The sequence below is a fragment of the Monodelphis domestica genome, chromosome 3, assembly GCF_027887165.1.
Source record: "Monodelphis domestica isolate mMonDom1 chromosome 3, mMonDom1.pri, whole genome shotgun sequence".
Taxonomy (NCBI): Eukaryota; Metazoa; Chordata; class Mammalia; order Didelphimorphia; family Didelphidae; genus Monodelphis; species Monodelphis domestica.
This window is the reverse complement of record NC_077229.1, coordinates 264,690,645-264,713,498: the sequence shown is the minus strand read 5'-3', so window position 1 is coordinate 264,713,498 and position 22,854 is coordinate 264,690,645. Positions and strand designations below refer to the sequence as shown.

The 22,854-nt window shown below is 35.1% G+C and overlaps 1 protein-coding gene across 47 annotated transcripts in view; it reads right to left on the bottom strand.

Moving 5' to 3' along the window:
* Positions 1 to 22,854, bottom strand: part of EPB41L3 (erythrocyte membrane protein band 4.1 like 3) — a 243,190-nt gene that overhangs the window by 168,345 nt on the left and 51,991 nt on the right. For all 47 annotated transcript variants that reach the window (XM_056823691.1, XM_056823700.1, XM_056823694.1 and 44 more), the window contains exon 2: positions 7,437 to 7,639. In XM_056823691.1, the coding sequence (XP_056679669.1) occupies positions 7,437 to 7,628 (192 nt within the window). In that variant the 5' untranslated portion in view covers positions 7,629 to 7,639. The remainder of the gene's footprint in view (positions 1 to 7,436; positions 7,640 to 22,854) is intronic.

Sequence of the window (22,854 nt, the reverse complement as noted above, 5' to 3'; positions counted from 1 at the left end):
ATGTCAAACCATGTCACGTACTATATTAACCAACATTATCATAATAATTCCTGTTCTCTCTCTGTTTTTGTCTCTCTGTCCAATTCCTCTGCCAAAGTGAGGTTGCTAATGACTATGTCCTTTTTTTCCTCAAGAAACTCTAGTGGCTGTCAACTTGGATAAAATGCAAACTAATCTTTGGAGCCTCTAAAGCTCTTTACAATATGACTCCAACTGATCTTTCCAAGTGTATTATTCCTCTTCCATGAATTCTACATCACAGCCATTCCATCCAACTTGAGATTTCTCATAACATTCCATTTCCCATCCCTGCCTTTGTGCAGGCTGCTCCTCTTGTCTGGAATGTACTTTCTCTTCACTTTCATTCCTTAGATTGCTCAGCTCCCTTCAAAGGTCAGTCCAAATGTTTGTAACCTTTACATAAAGCCAGATCCCATCTCCTTCTCCAGTGAAATGACAATGCATTTATTTTGCAAATATACTTTTATATTTATTTATATATATTAGGGGTTTTCTCTCTCATAGAAAGTAAGTTCCTTGAGAAAATGATTGTTTCAGTCTTGTCTTTGTGTCCCCAAATCTCACTGTGTGGCACACTTTTGTTGTTTCTCAGTCATTTTTTAGTCATGACAGACTCTTCATGACTTCATCTGGGGTTTTCTTGGCAAAGATAGTAGAGTGGTTTGCTATTTCCTTTTCCAAGTCGTTTTTCAAATGAGGAACTGATGCAAAGATGATTAAGTGACTTGGCCAGGGTCCCATAGCTAGTAAATGTCTAAGGCCAGCTATACTCTCATGAAGATGAGTTTTCCTGATTCCAAGTCTGCTATCCACTGTGCTAGCTAGATGTTCATATATAGTAGGAGCTTCATAAATGCTTGTTTAATAACAGGTTAAGGATTGAGTTGCAATTTCTCAAACAAAAATTTTTAAGTGAATAACACTCTCACTATAATGTTTTAATACTTAAAAAAGAAAGGACATGAAACACATAATATAGGATCATGGATCTAGAGCTATTAAATCTGAAACTTGGATACATGTTGAAATGGGCCTTTACACATAGCATATACATAAAACAATTAGATCTTTTAGTCTCATCTATGAAACAGTTAGGACTTTAGAAAGTAGAAGATTTATAGAAATCTACAACATAGACCAGGATCCTACATAATTTATATGCATATTTTATATGCATATGAGCACATGTAAGAGCATATAAATATATATGTGTGTGTATCCATACATGTGTATATATTTGTTATAAATATACATATATACCCACATATATTAAAATATATACACATATGCATGTCTATGTATACATACACACTGTTCTCACTTTATATAGATTCTCATTATGCAAATTTACCTTATTGTAAAGAAATGTGCATTACAAAAAAAAAAAAGAAGGAATGTGGACTGGATTGAGTCTCATAGAGAAGATCTGTCAAATGAGGATCTAATAGAGCTGCTAGCTACAAAGATAGCAAAAGAAGAAAGGGAAGCTTCAGAACCTGAAGTCAAACCAAAAGGGTTTTTGATGAAAGAGTTGACAGAAGTATTTCATCATGCTAGTTAATTTTTTTCTCGTACCGAAAAGATGAATCCACATTCTCCAAGATTTTTTAAAGTTCAAAGACTAATGGTGGATAATATTGCTCACCATTAACAGCTATATAAGGAAAAAAGAGAACTACTGCCCAAACATCTCTGAATAACTTTAATGCCACTAGTAACAAAGGCTAGGTGCATTGGGTGGGAAGGAAGCCACAAAATACACACCTATGTAATTTTACTGTACAGTACTATGCAAGCTTTATCATTATTTTTACCTTTCTTTTCCTAATTCTATTTATTATCATGGTACAGTATTTAATATGGCTGCACTTTTAGTTCATTCTATGAATTGGGTAAAGGTATTATTTGGGGGATGCCCTTGTTATATAGGCTAAGTGAAATGGATTAATAGGGATTAATTCATATTATATAAAAGTTGGTTTATGTAGTGGTCCGAGGAAAGTCCACTTATGTAAAGTGAGAATTATGTGTCTGTGTTTATGTATTTACATGTATGCATTTAAATATAAAATCATATATATATATATATATATATATATATACATATATATAATTTAAGTGTTTATGGAGAAGAAGGAGCTACAAAAAAACTTCCTACTTGATATCTTCTTGCCTACAGCTTGGCTGGACTAGATACTGTGACAGAGGCTGGCACTAGAAAAAAGTGCTAGGCTGAAGAGTATTTGAAATTGATCACCTCAATGGGGGAGGGGCCCCAGGAGTGGAATCCAGAGGAGGAGAAGACTCTGGCTGAGAGAGCAGTGAGGCTCTCTTGGTCTTGAGAAGCTGAAGAGAGAAGGCGGGAAAAAGAGTTTCTCCATAGGGATACCCACTTTTCCTGCTGGTGACTGGAAATCCTTCCCCCCAGCACTTCCCAATTGAAGGGACTTCTGAAGAGAAACCTGAGCAGCTCCTGTTCTCTAAGTCTGCAGTGAAAGCAACACTGCTTGCTATTAGAGTCCTGTCTCTCATAGATTTTGTTATTATATAGTTTTCCCTGATAATATGCATTTTGACCTTTCCCATCTCTCTTATTTTGGGCCCCGTTCATAGTGATGTTTCATCGGGCAGTTTCTTACTATGTATCCTTGATGAGAACACAAAAAGCAAATCCTGGTATCTCTTTGCACCCTTTGTTGACTTTGGGATATATGCACCTTTTGCTGACTTTGGGATGTATGTCTCTACTGTGAGGTTTGTCTGTTAAATGTCTTAATTGTAGCCAGGTTCTTAACCTCCTCTAATTCTTTCTGCCTTAATATTTCAGAGGTTTCTTGGAGCTTTTTCTTTAGATCATTCTTTTCTTTTTCTTGATCTACTTTGTTATCATGAAGATAGGTGGCAGTCTCTAAGTTTATTAAGTGAGATGGTGTCAAACTTAGGGCAATATTTCCTGAAGAAATCCCTCAAGTGCTTATCACAACCCTTGAGAAATTGTCTCCTCACATGTACTTCTGATTCTTTTGAATCACGGTTAAAACCTAACAGTCCCTCAGTTTTTTTGGATTAGGTGATCAATAAATGTGCTTGGATATTCATTTTTTTCTTGGGATAATCTGTCAAATTTTCCCCATGCATTGGGTCTTTCTGACAATTGCTTCATTCCCTGCAGTAGATCCTCACAGCATTTTCTTAGATAAGCCATTGATCTTGGATTAGAAAAATCCAGATCCTCAAAAACTTCTGGCCAGCTTGTGAGTGAAGAATCTTTTCTAGTTTGCTCAATAAAATATTTATGTTCCTAGGGTGTAAAAAGTTCAGATAAAAGAATTTCTACATCCTCAAAATCTGGTTCATAGAGGCAAAATGCTCTCTTTAGTTCCTTAATTGTGAGATGAGGCTCTAATAAAAATTTAGGCATATGTTTACGTAAAGACTCTAAGTCATGGGTGGTGAATGACTTCTGAACTTTTGCATGTAAGATGCCAGAGTTATCAGTGACCTAAGAAATATCACGCAAAGGTATAATCTTTTGAGCCTTTGATGCATTTGCAAGATTATTAGCAGATGCATTAATTGGTGCCTGTATGTTATTGGAAAGGTCATTTCCCCCTACTGCACCTAATGGGGTCCCAGTATTAATAGTAGTAACTACATCATCCTTATTAGTCTGTCCCATCACGTCCCTAGTCTCCTCATCGGTTCCCTTCCCCATGCCTTGTTTTCTCTGCATGTAATCCTGGCACATCTCATTTATAATAGGGATCTGACCAAACAATGTCTCTAATCTATTATCAATGACTAAAGCATGTACAGTTTTCTTTTGGAAGATCAGGTTGGCACCAGCTTTGATATTCTTTAGGATGTTAGTCACTACCAAGAACACAACATAGACTTGGAGTATGATTTGCCAGAGGTAATTTACATCCAGATAATTCATTGGTAACTGAGTCCATCCCATAGTCATATTGGTTAATGTCCCCAGATCATTGTCTATCATCCCTGCCACTGTATTATAAACAATACAGTAACCCCAATAAATGGCAAGTATTCCTAGCCCAGAAGACCACGGTATTAGTTCTAGCATGTGTCCCATTAGATCTTTTCAAGGCTCTAATTGCCAGGAGTTAACAGTTAGAAAATGCTGATTGTTCCCACATGCTTTGCTTCTAGCTAGATAGGATCCAAGATGGCTAGATCCTATCACTGACAGCCCTAGTACAGTTTCCCTTTTACAATAGACTCTCTCCCTCAGTTTTGTAACTGACCAGAGTGGCAGTTTGTAACTGAATTGTTCTCCCCTCCACAGGAATCAAGATGTTTTTGACCCTGTGTGGAAACTGCTAAGCAGAGTCAATGACAAAGGCTGCTAGCCTCAGAAGTTGTAAACTGACAGTTGATGACAGTCACTAAAGATTTTTTTAAATAAATGGGCTTCTTTTAAATCCAGGGTGCCAACTGTATTAAAAAAAAGTTTTTATGTCCTATTCTATTTCAGTTTCATATAATAATTTTTGTTTGGGAAAGATGCTCCAACAGCATCTTGGATGTTTCTTGTCTACATTTATTGGGGTTCATGCACTTGTCTCAGTTTTGTTTTTCTTTTCAGCCAGGGCTTGTCATTATGGCTTAGGGGTTTTCCTGATTTGATTAAGGTAACTTCATGGATTGCGTGTCAGATCTTATGTCTAGTACCAGTGTGAATTCTTATAAGGTTTCGTGTTGTTTGCTACCCTATAGAGCTCAAACCAGTCCTGGTAACAAGTTCTCTATCATATTACTTCCAATTCAGTATCACTGTCCTCTAAGTCATATTTCTTACAAAATTCTTCTTAACTATTGACTCCTGCAATATACAATATTTCTTCTACTGATAAAGAGTTTCCTATGTTTTCAATTGCTTCATCAGAATCAGAATAAATTGTTTGTTCCAAATTCAGATGTTCACTATGCCAATTTGTGTCCCATTCATCTAAATCTTTGTGAACTTTATCATAAATCTTAATGTATGCATAGGGTTCCTGTTCTTCATCACTATTTTGTTCAACTATTATTGTACCATTTGGTACTGTATCATCTGGGTCCGAATCTGACTCTTGGTCAGATTTCTGTACTCTCTAGGTCTTTCATTAACTTTTGTTCAGTGACCCATTGCAATTCTACATCAGGTGTTGTTAAATCAGGTTTTGTGTCTTGGTCTGACCGTATTTTGGTGATTTCTATATTTCCCAATTCTTTTTTCTAGCTGTTGACCAGTAATATGCTCTAATTCTGTGTTATGTGGTGACAAATTTGATTCTTATGGGTTTATTGCTTCCTGCGGATCTGCTATTATGTTACTGGAGTGAACAGTTTCTACCATAAATTTTGGATCAGGTTCGTATTTATCTACTCCCTCTTGTGAATCTGTTGACATAGAAACCATTCCCTCTTTGGTGGTATCTTGTGGGAATGACTTCAATACAGATCCATCTTGCCCTGTATCACTGAGAGGTTTGTACTTTTGTTCTACCACTTCTGTCCCAAGATAACTTTGGAGTCTCTTGTAAATTAGCTATTATGGTGTTTACATACACAGATTTCCTATTATCATCTTTGCTTTCTTACCCCGGGGTTTGTAATGGACTTGTATAACTAGTAGATGTTATAGTGCAATCTACCATCCCCTCTATAGTTATTCTACCCTTATTCAATCCACTATTATTAACTAGCTCTGTATCACATTGGACCATTGCTCTCTGTGAGCTAACAGCTTGCTCAGAGGAAACGTTTGTGTTTGTGTTAATTTCAGTTTGAGAACTGCTTGGGTGATGTTTCACTATCAAAGACTATTCTATTCCCACTCGCTTAAATTCTTCTTCAGCCTCTGGTTCAGGGAATAGACAGTCATTGGAATTTGGTATTGATCTGTGCTAAGCCCATCCCCAGAATTGGTGTTTTTGAGTGTTATAGTATTTCATGGGTAAAACTCTTCAGCTTTTGGATTTAAGTTCATTCTCCCCTCATTTGTCTTTCTTTCCCCCTTAGATGTATGAATGTATCAGCTCCAAAGTCTCTTGTAACAATGTCTCATTTGACTATCTTGTCAGAATGATCTGGATACTTAAGTTGATGTTTGAAGATTTGCTAGCTCCATTTGATTTTCTGCTGTCCAGATCCATTCTGCAAGCTTAAATATTTTCCAAAAATATTTTAATCTGTTCCTTGCTTTTCTCCATGCAGTTCTGTGTGCCCATGTGTTGGGAACCATAAATGTCATGTTTCATGTCTGCTATTATCTGTGCAATTTCACTCTCCTTCTCAATTATAGCTTTTTGTTTTGTACTTAAGTTACTCCCCTTGGCATCTTGCCCAACTATCTATTTTTCCACCACTAAAATTTTAAAGTTTTCTTTTTCCTTTCTACCATTTCCCTTTTTTACCCTTTATGCTTATGCCCTCATGTTTCCACCCTGGGGTATCTCCCAAATTCGTCTCTTTTTCACTAGATAATGCTAGAGCTTGGCATCATGTAGTATAATGATTATTTCTCGCTACAACTTCTGAATAATGGGGTTTTGCTCCAGAAGCTATTGCTGCTTCCATGGATTTCAGGTCTGGAGTCTCCTGTTCTCTAAGTCTGAAGTGCCTACAGCTTGGCTGGACCAGATACTATGTTGTAAAGGACTCAATTCTTCTATGCCCAGAACTTCTGAACTGGAGCTCCTCTGTCCTGTTGCATATTTGTCTCACTTGGCCCATTACATGAAGCCATGCTTCACTTTAACCTACCTTAGCCTACCCCAAACTCCCTGATGTCATTGAATTTTGCATGTACAACTGCCTTTGAGACATCTCACAATGAATGTCCAATAGATATTTGAAACTCAACATGCCCAAACTAAAACTCATTATCTCTCCACTAAATCCTTCCCCAGCTCCTAACTTCCTAATGATTGCAGAAAGGTTGTGAAATCTAATTTTTTTGAAGGTTTTAAAAATAGGATATATTTTTATCTCCTGGAGATAGAGAATAAACTTTGGTCCCTAATAGTTCCTTTTATTTTAAGTAAACCCTTACTTCCTGTCTTAGAATCAATTACTGTGTATTGGTTCCAAGGCAGAGGAGTGCTAAGGGCTAGGCAATGGGGATTAAGTGACTTGGTCAAGGTCACAGCTAGGATGTGTCCAAAGCCACTGAAACACCTAGCTGCCATAGCCTCATAGTTTCTAACTTTAAGATATCAAGCATCCTATAAAATATGGAAAATAAGCACAATAAATCTTCTGAATTGATATTTTTGTAAGGGAAAAGTTGACCAATCTAACCATAACCCCTTTTTATTTGCTGAATAACTGGAAGATATAGTGTGGGGAGCTGGCTGACAAAGATGAGAAACTTTTGAGGACCTGCTGTTTATTAAATTGAGGCTGACCTCTTTTTTCACTGGGGTGCTATGTGCTGCTGCTGCAGAGAACTGCTCCAATGCCTGCTGTTGTTCCTCCCTGAGCGGCTGCTCTGCTGGCTGCTGTTGAGCCCCAGCTTGTCCCTGCTGTCCAGAGGCTTCTTCGTGCTCTGGCTCTTGGTCCTGCTTTGATTCAGAGTCAGATCCAGATTCTGTAGTCATGATTGATGGTTCTGCAAGAAAAGAAAGAAAAACCAACTGCTCAATACAATTTTCTCCACACTGAAATACAAAAGGGAATATGAAGATGTGACACAATTATATTAGAAAGGAAAAAAATAATCAAAGGAGAAAATGAATTAATACTTAATATTCAACATAGTGTTCTGTTTCTATGGTTTACCAATAGACTGACTGAATTTATTCAATGCATTACAGTCATTTACAGCATAAGGATTGTGAGCCATGAAAACTGCAAGTTGAAGACTAACCTACAGGGAGAGATTACACTGATGAAGATGATTATGATTTTTGTTCCTTACTAACTTTTTGCAATAAAATAGTCATAACCTAATATTAAAGTAACCAATCATCATAACTAAACAATTAAATTATTCATTGAACTTTCTTTGAAACAAATTTGAGGTATCAGTCAAATCCGTAATTGCTTATGAAAGTATCTTAACTTGTTTCCTCTGAAACTTCTTTTGCTAAATCAATTTTGAATTGTCCTTGTTGGGACATATAAACGGTTAAAACCTGGCATATTTTCTGCTGAATCAAAGTTAGTTGAACACAGCTTTCTTCTTCCCTTTAATTGATTCTCAAACCACCCACTCACTGTACATCTGCATTATTCCTACCTCCAATGGGTGTAGTACAGGATTATTGGCTCTATCCCAAAGATCCTCCTATCCCATAAACCAGGGGTTGCAAGCCTAGGTCCAAAAACTTTTAAACATATTTTGATAATTGGATTTCCACATATGTAGTTTTCTTTGTAATCTTGAATCTTTTTAAAATTTTTTAACTTTATTTGGCCAATTTCAAACATTATTCTTTGGTTACAAAAATCATATTCTATTCTTTCTTTCCCTCCCCTCACCCCTCCAATAGCCGGCGAGCAATTCCACTGGGTATTACATGTGTCCTTGATCAAAACCTATTTCCATGTTGTTGATGTTTGCACTAGGATGATCATTTAGAGTCTACATCCCCAATCATATCCCCCTCAATCCATGTAATCAAGCAGTTGTTTTTCTTCTGTGTTTCTGCTCCCACAGTGTTTTCTCTGAATATGGATAGCATTCTTTCTCATAGATCCCTCTGGGTTGTTCAGGACCACTGCATTGGCACTAATGGAGAAGTCCATTACATTTGATTGTACCACAGTTTATCAGTCTCTGTAAATTTTTCTCCTGGTTCTGCATCACTTCTTGGAGGTTGTTCCAGTTCCCATGGAATTCTTCCATTTTATTATTGCTTTGAGCACAATAGTTTGAATCTTTTATACTATGAATCTTAAAATATTGTTTAAAGAAGAAACCTACAGGTTTCAGCAGAAAGCCAAAGGAAACCATGACACACACACACACACACACACACACACACACACACACACACACAAAACTTAATAACATCTGCATGAAATAGTCAAGTAGTGAATTAATGCCAAGGCAGACCTCAATTCTCCCCTGTGGATTTTAAGTTCTTTAGATTCAAACCTAAAACTTAATGGGAAATGATATTTTAAATGTAGTCATCACTTTTCAGTCTCTTGTAAAGCTAGTTAGTCCCTTAACCTCTCTAGACCTCAATTTGCCCATCTTGAAAATGAGGTTAGATTTCATGATCTCAAGATTCCCTTACTCTCCCATAGATATATGAATAGAATTTCAGAGTTGGAAGGGACCTCTTACAGTTCAATTTATCACCAAAAGGAATCTCCACTAAAACATTTCAAACAAGTGGATATCCAGACTGTAGCTGAAGAGCTCCAATGAGGAAAAAAAAATCTACTTTTCTAGGCAGCCCATTGCACTTTGGGAAAAATCTAACTACTACCTAAAATGTGTATATATCTGTTATAAAAAAGACCTAAAAAAAGGTCTTCCTGATATCAAACAAATTTACGTCTTCACAAGTTCTACCTATTCTTCCTGCCTTTGCCCTTTTGGGTCAAATACATATATACAACAAATCTAACCCTTCCTTCATATGACTTCTCTTTAAGTACTTGAAGGTAGCAATCATACTTTCTTAAGTTTTCTCTTCTTCAGGTAAAAGGTTCCTGGTTTCTTATCTTGACTTCACACAACATAGACTACAGACCCTTCACTATCATAATGGCTCTATTCTGGATTGGTTTAGTTATGTCTTTTCTATAATGTGGCTTCCAGAATTATATCTGCTCTTTCTGATTAGTATTCTGATTTGAACAGAAGACAGCAAAAGAGGAAGACTTTAGCTTTCTTATTACTAGATGCTTCTGTCCCTCTCAATGAAGTTCAAGATCACATTAATTAGTTTTTTTAGCTGAGACATCACAGTGCTAACTCATATTGAATTCACAGACCATTGATATCCCAACATATTTTTCCTATATACTAACCACACCTCCCCTTTCTTGACAGAAAAATGTTATATTATTATGAGAGAATAATGATTGTATAATTCCATTCTGAACTAATGACATCACCATATTTACTTGCATAAATCAAAAGGATTATGATCTGACCAATGTGAATACATATTCCACTGACACGGTACATCTTCATACATAGGAAATTACAGTTATATGCCTTTATTACACAACCTGCTTTTTCTATTGGATAAATATGCCCAACTAAATAAATGTGTATTTAGCCCAAGTCCCACAAAATGTACCAGATTAAACCTCAGAAGAGACAGACCACAAAAATTTTAATAAAATCTGCCTACATTTCATTGTATGTGTAATTTTTTCCATAAAAAATTTATAATTGGAAGTATGATCTGAGTGCATTTTGCTGTAGGAAATGTTTTGTTCCTTTAGATAAAGAGATGAATGTTCCAGAACTTTGGAATTCTTGCCCATGCACTTAATCACACTAAAATATGTGCATTTTGTTTTTGCATCTCTAACCAAGGTTACAATAAATGTACTGCTTTGAATGGAACATTAAAATTCTTTAAATTATTTATGTAAAATATAACCTCTAAGAACTTTATAGAAAATTTCCACTAGCTCTCCCAAAATTTAATGCTTACAAACCTCCTTTGTAGAGAATTAGACAGTATTCAATAAATTTATTTTGATTCAATTCAAATATCAGTACTAGACCCACTATGAACAAATTGGGAAAGGACTGTACTACACCTACCACCTCAATGTAATTAACATAATGCCCTGTGCCCCATTACCTTTATCAGGTGAGAGCATTAATGACAGTCAATCAAATGTGTCAGCTAGATATAAACAAGTCCTAAACACCTTTATTGAATCTATAAAAAGGTATAAATTGAATATGAGGATTGAAGTGCTTTTAGCCATTGAATGCCCTAGACAAGGGTTAAGATCAATTGGTGGTTGCATAAAGGTATTGGCAGTAATCTGATAATTAAATATTTTTAAAAGGAGGAGGAGGGACTATTCCTGGCCAAAGAATGGGAAAGTTGGCTATTACAAAAACGTCCTTCCTACTAACAAGCTGGACCACATCAAGAAGAGGATCTATTTGAGCAGGTATGGAAGAGATTATACTCAGGCACTAAAAAGTGTGTGTGTGTGTGTGTGTGTGTGTGTGTGTGTGTGTGTTTAATCTAATGGTTCCCAACTAATTCAAACACCAGATTCACACTCTTCCCATTCCAGGAATTGTCTACTTTCTATTCCTTGTAGACAATATTCCATTTCCTATCTCTGTGCACAAGATGAACTCCATGCCTGGAATATTCTCCCTTCTCACCTTTGCCTCTCCAATCCCATCAAAGCTCAACCTAAGTGGCACCTCCTCCATGGACTTATCCCTTTCCTTATCTCCATATCCTAAATGTTCTACATCATAACTTTGTACATATTTTGCATATATTTCATGTTTAGTATACGTTATTTACCTTGAGAAAATGTAAGTTCCAGGAAGACAGGGACTGGGGCAGAAATATTTAGTAATAAATTAACAGAAATAAGATCCAGGAACAGAAACAATGACAAAATTCCTTACTTTTGTGTCCATGCCTAAATGCCATGAGCAGGAGTAATAAATGAAATTTATCTTATGTATTCATTTTATCTATTTTGATCCAGACTTGTTATTTTACTGATATAGGGAGTTTTCAGTGAGACAACTCCTTCTATCACTGCATATCAACAAGTAATTATGTAATTTATGGTTCTGGAGACTTGCCACAAAGCCAGTCTCACAACCAGAATGTTGTCAGGAGCTGAACACAGGTCCACCTTCAAGACTATGAGGCTGATTCTTTATCTAGCTCAGCACATTGTCTCTCAGAGAACCTAATACAAGCAAATACATACAAACACATGGATAACACTGAGACCACGAGATATGATTCCATGACTGAATTATTAAACATTCATCTGGAATTCATGAAATATGAATGGATCTTATTTAAAAAAAAGATTATGTGAAGTAGGAATGGTAGGGAAAATATATAAATATATTAGATAACATTTAAAATTATATTAATATTCTACATATTTTCAGAAATTTACTTGTAGCATGGATCTACAAATAATAATGTCATAAAACATTTCTGATATTTTTTAACTTTTTTAAACAAATGAGAGATTTGCCACCTATTTTCAGGATCTGGTAAGATTTTTGAAAAATTCAATATGTGATTACTTTTCAAATAGAATCAAATGCCATAATAGAAATCTCTTTATTAACATGGAGTACTTTCGATTTCAATACTCTTTGTATCTTAATTCTTTTTTTTAAATGGCAAGAGCTGTTAGTGAGAATTTCTCTTAACAATTTGACCTCAGAGCCAAGAGACATTTCTGATGCCATTGTGATTGTTCCCCTAATCCATCATTTTCAATTTGCATCTGCCTTCAGAATAACTTCACAGCTACTGCCCAAGGCAACAATTCCTGCAACATGCAAATTGAATCAAAACATAAAATTAAATATGGCCATACATATGACTATCAGATCTCTCAAAAGGCAGTCTTCCAAATACTTAGTATAATCACATACCTATTAATAATATTTTCAATCTATCCAAAAGTTTGTACATTCTATAACACATAACAGCAACTATTACGTCCTTTTGAACTGTTTTGATAAGATAAAACTTATCCATTGCCCTCCAATATAAGCCTTTTGAGTACTTATTGTGCTTATAAAGTAGTGCTAATGCACCTGATTTATACATACATATCTAATTCAATTTCAAAAAGCTATTCACTCTTTCATCTTCCATTCCCATCCATCACTGTAGCAAGCAATAAATTCATTTTTACATGTAGTAGTCAGTGTAAATATAATGCTTCCAAACACTGTATTTTTTAGAAATGCTACCTTTTGTCTTTATAGTTAAGAAACTGCATTTTTAAAAGTTCTTTTTAAATGGTTTAGTTGTTCTTCTGAATTAAGCTTCCACAACATTACACAGTTATTGTTCTCCTTTCTCAGTCTATTCTCTCTCTTCTGTTGTCTGTATCATTAGCTTTTCTTCTTCCTTCCAAATGATTAATTATGGCTATTTTCTAAGACTCACTTCTAACTTCCTTTTTTTCTTTCTTTGTATTTCTCTCTTTTGAAGGAGATTATCTGTTCATGTGGTGGTAACTATCACATATAAGGAAAATGACTTCTAAAGTAATTTGCCCAACCTTCATCTCTTCGAATTTCATTATTTCCCTTTACCTACAGGTCCTCTCCACTTGAAAATCCTGCAAACATTAGAAAGAGTTCAATACTGAATTTTGGTGAATTATTTCCTTTATAACATTTTCATCATGCTAATTCCCTGAACAACCAATATTGCTCAACTTTTGTACTTACTTGATTTGGCTTTTAGGACCCTTTACCCAATTGTACCTACTCAATATTTCTCAGAGTCAATCTGAATATGTTCAATTGCTTTATTTTGTATGTCTGCATATTGAATTCTTCCACTAGACATATCTTCTTCCAGTTTGCAAAAGAGTTTCCTTCAATTATGTTATTTACTTCCTTCAAAAAAGTGCACAAGCTCTACCTCCTTTGTTAAGTTCTCTACTCAGTAATTGATTAATACATTCATACTCAGTTTTAACTAAAGCCAACTCTCAATTTTCTGGCACTAATGGAAGAAGCCTTATCACAGGTAATCCCCAATAACAGATAATCAAAAGTCATAGGTATATGGGTCCTTTAAATGTACCAAAAGATAATGACTGATCTTATTCCCAGGCACATTTAACTTTCTAAATATGTGTGTCAAGGAAGTTTATCTCCTGCCCCTCCTGAGTAACCTGTCTATCAAACATTCCTAACATAGCAGAGTTGTGCCAGGTTTGTGTCCCTTTACATTCTGTGTGTCAATAAAAGTCAGGGCTTGGGGGAGAATCAAGAAAGAATCAGGGGAAACCAGAAGAGAAAAAAGAAGGAAGAAGTCAGAGAACACAGCAGGCAGGTGAGGGGGGAAAGAGAAAAGAGACTGGCAAGCTAGACACCACATGGTCAGGTTACTTATAGGAATGATTGTCTACCCTCCAATAAACTTTATAAAACATATATCTAGGTAGAAATATTATTCCAATTCTTACATATGTTTTGTACAGATGAAGTAGGAATAGATGGCATTTGAGGGATGAAGACTCATTCTGTTTGAAATGTGAGTTTAAATTCATTATACCTCTCTTGAAGTTACAATTTTTAAAAAGCTGTAAAAAGTCAAGATATTATTTACCATCTATATGATTATTTTAAATTTAATGTATTAATACTTTAAAAGTTAGTATTCTAAGCTAAAAAATGATCTAATGACACAATCTCAGAGATGTAAAAGACCTCAGAAGTTATCTAATCCAATCCTCAATAAAATAATTTCCCTGGAATCCAAGAGACAAAAGAGCAGGAATCATTAACATTAGAACAAGGAAGGTAGACTGAGTTGATAAACTCTAAAGGTCCTGTCACTCACTACCTGGAGCCCCAAGAGTGATGCCAAGAGGATATCAAGAGCTAAAACGTCAACTGATAAATGGTCAAGAGACATGAACAGGCAATTTTCAGATCAAAGTCATATTAAAATGCTCTAAATCACTAATGTTTAGAGAAATGTGAATTAAACACCTCTGAGCTACCACCTCACATCTATCAGATTGGCTAATATGACAGAAAAGGAAAATGACAAATGTTAGAGGCAATGTGAAAAAAATTGGGACACTAATGCACGATTGGTGGAGTTGTGAACTGATCCTACTGTTCTGAGAGCAATGTGGAACCCTGGTCAAAGGACTGTAAAAATTTTGCATACCCTTTGACTCAGTAATACCACTACTACTACCGTAGCAATACCATGTCTAGGTTGGTATCCCCCCAAAAATCAAAAGAATAGGAACTATATATACAAAAATATTTAGGACAGCTCTTTTTGTGGTGGCAAAGAATTGGCATTGAGGGAATGCCCATCAATTGAGGAATGGCTGAACAAGCTATGGTATAGGATTGTGATGGAATAGTACTATGCTACAGGAAATGACATGCTGGATAGTTTCAGAAAATCCTGGAAAGACTTGCATAAACTGATGCAAAGCAAAATGAGAAGAACCAGGAGAAAATTGTACATAGAAATAACAATGACTAACTATGAATAACAGCCATTCTGATCAATACAATGATCCAAAACAATTCCAAAAATTTATAATGAAAAATGCTCCTGACCTCCAGAGAAGAAAGTTATGGAGTCTGAATGTAGATTGAAGCCTATTTTTCTCACTTTACTTTTCTTGCTATTTTTTGTAACATAGTTAATATAGAAATATGTTTTGTATGCATTCCCATGTATAATTGATATCACACTTCTTGTTTTCACAGGGTGAAGGAGAAGTGGAAGGGAGTGAGAAAATTTGGAACTCAAAAAAAATTTTAATGAATGTTAAAAATAAATAATTTATATGTGTGTGTTTACACAAATATTTACATATATATGTATATATGTGTGTGTATATATATATATATATATAACATATGTATGTATTTTAAAAGAGCTAGAACTTGCAAGTAAATGCACCAAGTGAAGACTGCAGCATGAATATCAACTTGGACTCATGGACTACTTGATTGGGTGAGTGAAAAGGCTGACTCCCTTCCTACTTTCCTAAGAGACTAGCTTCCATCTTGGAGGAGGCCACGTGATTACTCACTAATGGCCCTCCTGGCTGAGGACTAGTATAGGTGTTTTCTCCAACCTCTTTCACATTTGTCTACTTTATTATTTCCCCTCTATTTTGGTAAATAAATTGTGTCAAATGAACCTCTCTTTCAAATAACCTTATAAGGGTTGAGGGCACCACCACTGTTTCCATCACTAATATTCACAAATGGTATTAGCATTAAATCCTCACACTCACCTACCCACACACATAGCTATTCCCCAGTAATCAAGTCCTATAGTTCTACCTCCACAACAACTCTCCAATCTATCCTTTGCTCTCTATTCAGACGGCCACAACTATAGTTTAATACCTCATCATGTCTCACCTAGACTATTACAGTAATCTCCTAACTGGTCTTCCTGCCTCAAGTGTCTCCCATTAGTTTTGAAAGTAAAATTTCTGAAGAGCAGTCTTATCTCATCATATTCCCCTGCACTCAAACTCTCCACTGGCTCTCGATTCACCCTAGAACCAAATTTCATTTTATCTCCATATCAACTTTTTTAAGTATTTCTTTTCGTCTGTTTGATAAGATTTTAAATATGGTATATAGATATATGATATGTGTGTTGTATATATTTTGTATATCTTTATATATGTGGTTTAAATATAGCATATTTATAACTTATAAATGAGGAAATATACAATTATTGATGCATACTCAACATTTTTAATTAGATTAACAATCAAAATTATGTACAAAAAATAGAGATAGATGAGAATATTTCATGTGGTCTCATTAAGATTGAGACAGAGTTAACTGTAGAATTTCCTTATGTCTCTGCAAGTTGACAGTTTTAATATTCTCTGCCTAAATTTTACCTACTTTCCCTGTTAATTTTCTGGGTTTCTTATTCTGTCTTGGTTTTCACTAAAGAAAAGGTGGCCTTTGGGACCAGGAGTTCTTTGAGGGAACCCAATTTTCCCAGACAGTGCTCTAGGACATGTGGAAGCATTTAAATAATGCTCACAGTAGGGACTTGGAATTCAGAGGAAAAAGTTATTATTAGATTTCTACAGGCTAAGAATGAAAGAGGGAAAGGATGCAGCTTCCAAAGGTAGCATTCTGCAAGTGTAAGTAGAACCACAGCAGAATTCTCAGTCCAATTTAACTAAAAGATAGTCATCAGCATGCATTTAAGGCTTTGCTCTCTTACAGAAAGATTTATTTTAAACAAATTATGTGAAAGCTGAAAAAAATCAACCTTCATGGTTCCCACTTATAAAAAGGTTATCTCAATCTTCTGACAAATAATTACTTTACTAAGCCAGTATCAAACTGACAAGAAAAGAATCTCAAGATGCTATAAAATAATTGTAAAATTTAAATCTGTATGATTTATGTGCAAAAGTAAGAATTCATAAGTAAGCAATGTAATTTTTCATTATTGGAATAAATGGATTTTATTTATAGTGTCTACTTGCCAGGGAAAGTAGAAATAAACTGACCAAAAGGAAAAGAACACTGATTTATTTCACTTATATCCCATATAACTTCATGGGGTGGGGTTTGGGGAGTCAGGTTCATAAAATTCCAACAATTCTGAAGATCTGTATGCCTTTTATGAATTTCTGTAACATCTAAGAATGAGCGAATATTGTCCAATGATGAAGAAATTAGTAGGTTCTTCCTGTTTCTAGAAATATGACTTTCCTTTAGGATTGCCATCTTAGGAAGTAAAGGAAAAAGCAGTGGTGGGGCTTGATCATTTGCTAGAATAAAATAAAGGAAAAAATCCAAGATTTTTATATTGGAACAAGTTCAATACAAATTGTCCCTTTTGACGTAAAATTCATTCATTTATTTATTCATTTACTTATTTATTTGTTTATTTATTTTTAAGCCCTTACCTTCCATCTTATATTGGTTCCATAGCAGAAGAGTGGTAAGGGCTAGGCAATGGGGGTCAAGTGACTTGCCCAAAGGTCACATAGCTGGGAAGTGTCTGAGGCCAGATTTGACCATAGGACCTTCTGTCTCTAGGCCTGGCTCTCAATCCACTGAGCTACCCAGCCGCCCCCTGAAGAAGAATACACTTTAGAGGGAAGATAATGAAAAGTGTTTTGGACATTTTGTGTTTAAGATGTTAATGAGACATCCATTGGCTATATCTAATGGATAGTTATTGATATGGCATTAAAGGTCAAGGGACAGATGAAGGATTAATTTGTAAATCTAAGAGTAACTGACATACACCATACTATCAAGGTGACATGCTTACTGAGAGAAGGTATATATAGAGAAAAAGAAGCCTACAATAAAGTCTGGGAGGACATCACTTATTATTATTTCTATATATGAGGATTCAGTCAAGGGCACTGCTGTGTTCATAAGAATCCAAAGATAAAAGCACTGCTCAACAATGACAAATGCTTGTAATTAAATCAAGGACACCTATTGAACCACTGATCAATGATTATAAGAGAGTCTACATAACACTAATTTCAGTCTGCTCCTATCTCAGAAGATTTATCTCAGTTGAACAAAAGAAGAAAATAAAAGAAATTAGTCCTTTAGTGCAAAGCCACAGAGATATAAAAATATATTCATTCCTCCTGACCTCTTTCCTTAATACATTTCCCCCCCTTACTTTTTCCAGAGAGCTTAGAACTAGTGAAAAGAAGAGGTAAATCAGGATCAAAAGAAAAAATAAGCAAAGAGGAAATTTAGCACAGTATGCCATGTTCTAGGTCTATTGGCCTTTCTTTTTTAATAAACTACAATCTCCTGGAAGCTATAGGTTGGGGTTTGAAAATAGAAACATTTTGAGGGGCAGAAGGAAATGAGAATCACCAACATAGAAAAAGAAGAGCAGATCAGTTACAAGAAACAAAAAAGAGAAAAGTTGACAGGAAAAACAGAAGAATTTAGTCCAAGGACAGAAACGCAAAGAATTGCAATAGAGAACAGAGGAACAGGAGAGTTTGAAGGGATAGTAAAGTATATAGAAATTACTTGGAAATGCTTACATTGACCAAATATGCAAATGCTTTAAAAGCCTCAGATTACTGAAATCAATTTCCATTCCAACTGCTAGAATAAAGCATGGCATAGCAAAGAGTGTCTGTCAATATATCAGGCATATACAGTCAAGAGGAGGAATGAACAAATGTAACAATACAATGTTTGAGAACGGGTTTGGATTTTGGGACAATACCTCAGAATTTAAGAATGATAGGTCCTTAGTCAGGAAAAGAGGAAATCTATAATGAAAATTGGTAGAGGGACATTAGACTGAAGTAAATTGTATCAGAAGGGCTTTAAAAATGAAAAAGACTGGAGAATAGAGTTGTGGAGTGAAAGGGGGAAATGGCATTATATATATATATATATATATATATATATATATATATATATATATATATATATATACACATATACCAAGCTGGATATCACCACACATAAAAAGAAAAACACCAAGAAAGACATCAAGACATTCACCAGAAATAAAAATCAAAGAAAAGATGCAGCATGGGAATCTCTCAAGAACTATGTTTGAAAAACACAAAGAAACAATGGAGGTGAAGGTTATTTGAGGCAGGTAATTTCTCTAAAGAGACCAATGTGAATGCACAGGGAACCCATCAACCAAACTAATTTTAAAAATGAGATAGAAGAGTGAGGCAAGAGCAAGCATCAGAGGATGTATACAATGATGAGGCACAGTGCTGAAAAATAGTGTCAGAAGCATTGAAGCTGAGAATGAACTGAAGCATGGCAAAGAATGCTAATAGCAAGAAGATGCTTTTTTAAGTTAGACTGAGGAAAAGTACATTTAAAATGGATAGCAGCACTGGTCAGCATGAATGGGATGAGGAAGAGATGGCAGAACTGCTCAATCCTTCTTTTGTTTCTGTTTAGGAAAGACAAAGAAGAGAGAATACTACATGTAAACTATTACCAGTCACTGACTTTGATTTCCATTTCTGTTCAAATCTATTGCAAGTTATTAAAGGGGGAGTTAGTGAACATGTGAAAAAAGAATTGTGTTCACAAAAATCAGCATTAATTCAACAGAACCAGGTTAGACTGGCCTTATTTCCTAAAAGAAAGACTGCTAGGTTGATAAGATCAGAAGAATGTTATAGCTATATGTTTCAGCAAAGTGATTCCCAAAAACCTATCATTTTTGTGGAAAATATGGAGAGATGTGGGTTAGACTATAGATGGGTAAATTTTAAAGCAGTGAGAATTTCTAACTCAAGAAGTAGTCAGTTATTCATAAGTCAACGATCAATTTGGAAAGATTTCTCCAAGTGAAGCACCTCACGGCTCTGCCCTGGACCCTGTACTAGTTAAAATTTTTGCCAACAACTTGGACTAAGAAATAAATGGCATGTTTATTGAATTAGCACAAAGCTGGGAACAAGCTAATATAACAGAGGCAGCAATGTGAGGTAAGGGTAAGAGTGGAGAAAAACCTAAATTCACATTTGACCTCAGACACCTATTAGCTGTGCAACTCTGGACAAGTCACATAACCTCTCTTAACCTTAGTTTTTTTTGTCTGTGAATTAGAGATAATAATAGTATCTCCTTCCCAGGACTGTTGTGAGGATAAAATAATATTTGTAAAGGGTTTTGTAAACCTTAAAACACTATATAAATGCTAGCTATTATGTTATTTTTACTGTAGATGATAGAGTTGATAAATAAAAATATCAACAGTCTATAAAGATAGATGGATAAGACAAATAATTATAATAAAAATAAATGTAAATTCATGCAAGGGTCTAAAAATCAATTCCACATACACATTTTAAGAAAGTCATATGAGCACCCTAATGCAAATACCAACAAGGAAATAGGTTCAGAGCAAGGACACATGTGATATCCAGACAAATCACTTGTTGGCTAGGGGAGGGGTGGCGGGGGGGGAAGAAAATGATCTGTTTCCAATGAATAATGTATGAAAATGACCAAATAAAATAATTTTTTAAAAACTAAAAAAAAAAAGTCATGTGAAAAGCTACATTTGAAAAAGATTTGGGATACTTAATAGTCAGAAATAATGCCTTCTCTAATCTGTTAGCAGGGTTACAAAACAATTCAGAACAGATTTCATTATAAAGTTCAACTAAAAGACATTTAAAAAGTGAACACTCCAGAATTACTATGAAGTAAAACTACACTGACTAGAAAGAATACGTCATATCTTCACTTGTAATCCAAGGAAAAAACCTATGATTTGATGCAATCTTTATGATGAGAGGCAGCTGTGACATGTCTCATGAGGATGAAAAGCTGTTGTTGGAACCAAGAAGCCTTAGATTCAAATTTTGCCTCTGGCATGAAATGGTTATGTTCTCTTAAACAAATCACTTCACATTTATTTGCTCTGGCAACTCTGATTATAATTTGCACAAAAGGTGCTGACCTGCCTTGTTAAGAGTCGGTTTCCTTATCCAGGAGTTCCTTAGTAGTAATAGTCTCTCAGGTCCTTATACCACTGAAATCCCAAGTCTAGTTCCTATCTCCAGGACAATAAGAATGAAAGGGATATGTCAATGACTTGCCCTTGCTGCCCATGGATGAGTCCTTCATGTATGTTGTATGCTAATGCTAATATGCTAATATTATCATGCTAATATAGAAAGAACAGACTTTCCTTACAGAGGAGGGGCTGGCTAAAGGCAGTATTGACTTCTTCACTCTATTAAGATTTCTTTAAAATTTCACTGATACCAAATGCAAGAGTAAAAAAGTTCCCAATATTGCAAGAATGCCAGAAATGCTTTGTTTCATCACAATCATTCCAAGAGTATATTTCAAAAAGCAAGAGAGTCAGTAGGTCGCTGAGGGGAAACAATGCTTAGGAAAGTTTTCAAAGGACCAGGAGTCCTTTCAAAGTCACTTAGGAAGGCTGGATATAAGTGAAGACCACTACTTCTAAAATTGGAAGGAAATTGACTAAATTCTATCCCATGGACATATGTGCTGCTCCAGAGAGAACCTTACACCATGAAGACTGAGGACCCTGAAGTAGGGCAAAAATTCAAAGAAACAAAAAAATGGGGCAAGTTTTAAATCAGCATACTTTTCAAATGGAGTATAAATTTCTAATGAGTAAATTATATATTATCTATAATATTAAAAATCATCAACACATATATACATAGTTTTACATGGAGAGCAATAGTTGGTTTCACTCTGGAAGAATTTAATTTTGTGGTTGATTAGTAAATACTAGCTCCAACATTCCCAAAATAGGAATCAGGAACAGATATTGGTGCATCAACAATAATATAGTTTTTAAAAAGTTATTTCTCCCCAAAAGAAAAACAATTATATTCACAGAATATAAATTATATCCCTGCATTATATGTTCATGAGAGCCAAACTAACAATAAAATAAATAGGCTATCTTCCAAACATAGTAATTTAAACATCTTCGTTGACTCATCAACAATAATGCTATAATTTTTTGTATGCTTGTTGTTTAGTCATTTCAGTCATGTCTAATTCTTTGTGACCCCACTTGGGGTTTTCTTGGCAAGGATACTAGAGTGATTTACAATTTCCTTCTCCAGCTCATTTTACAAATGAGGAAAGTGGGGCAAAAAGGGTCAAGTGACTTTCCTAGGGTCCCACAGCTAGTATCTGAGGTCAGATTTGAATTTAAGAAGATATAAGTCTTCCTGATTCCAGGTCTGGCACTCTATCCACTGTACCACCTATCTGCCCTAATGCTATAATAGAGAGCTTTTATGCTCCCAAAAGGTGAGCAAAAAATGACCTTTGAGATTTCTTCTAATGCCAGGATTAAATCATCAAAATCTAAAATTTCAAAAATCTATTTCAAATTCATATATATGTATATATATGTATATACACATATATATTTATGTATGTATGTATTTCTATTTTGTGTCCATGTACGGAGAATAGAACAGATACTATTAACAAGAACACAACATGAAAGAATTTCTGGCACTTTCTTTACAGATGTATGTAATTGCATATTATCAGGATAATAAAAAGTTATGATTTTCCTCCAGTCTTTTGAGAATGAGCCCTAAAAAATCATCATAAGAAGGAAACACAGGAAAATCCCATATATGAATCATTTAATA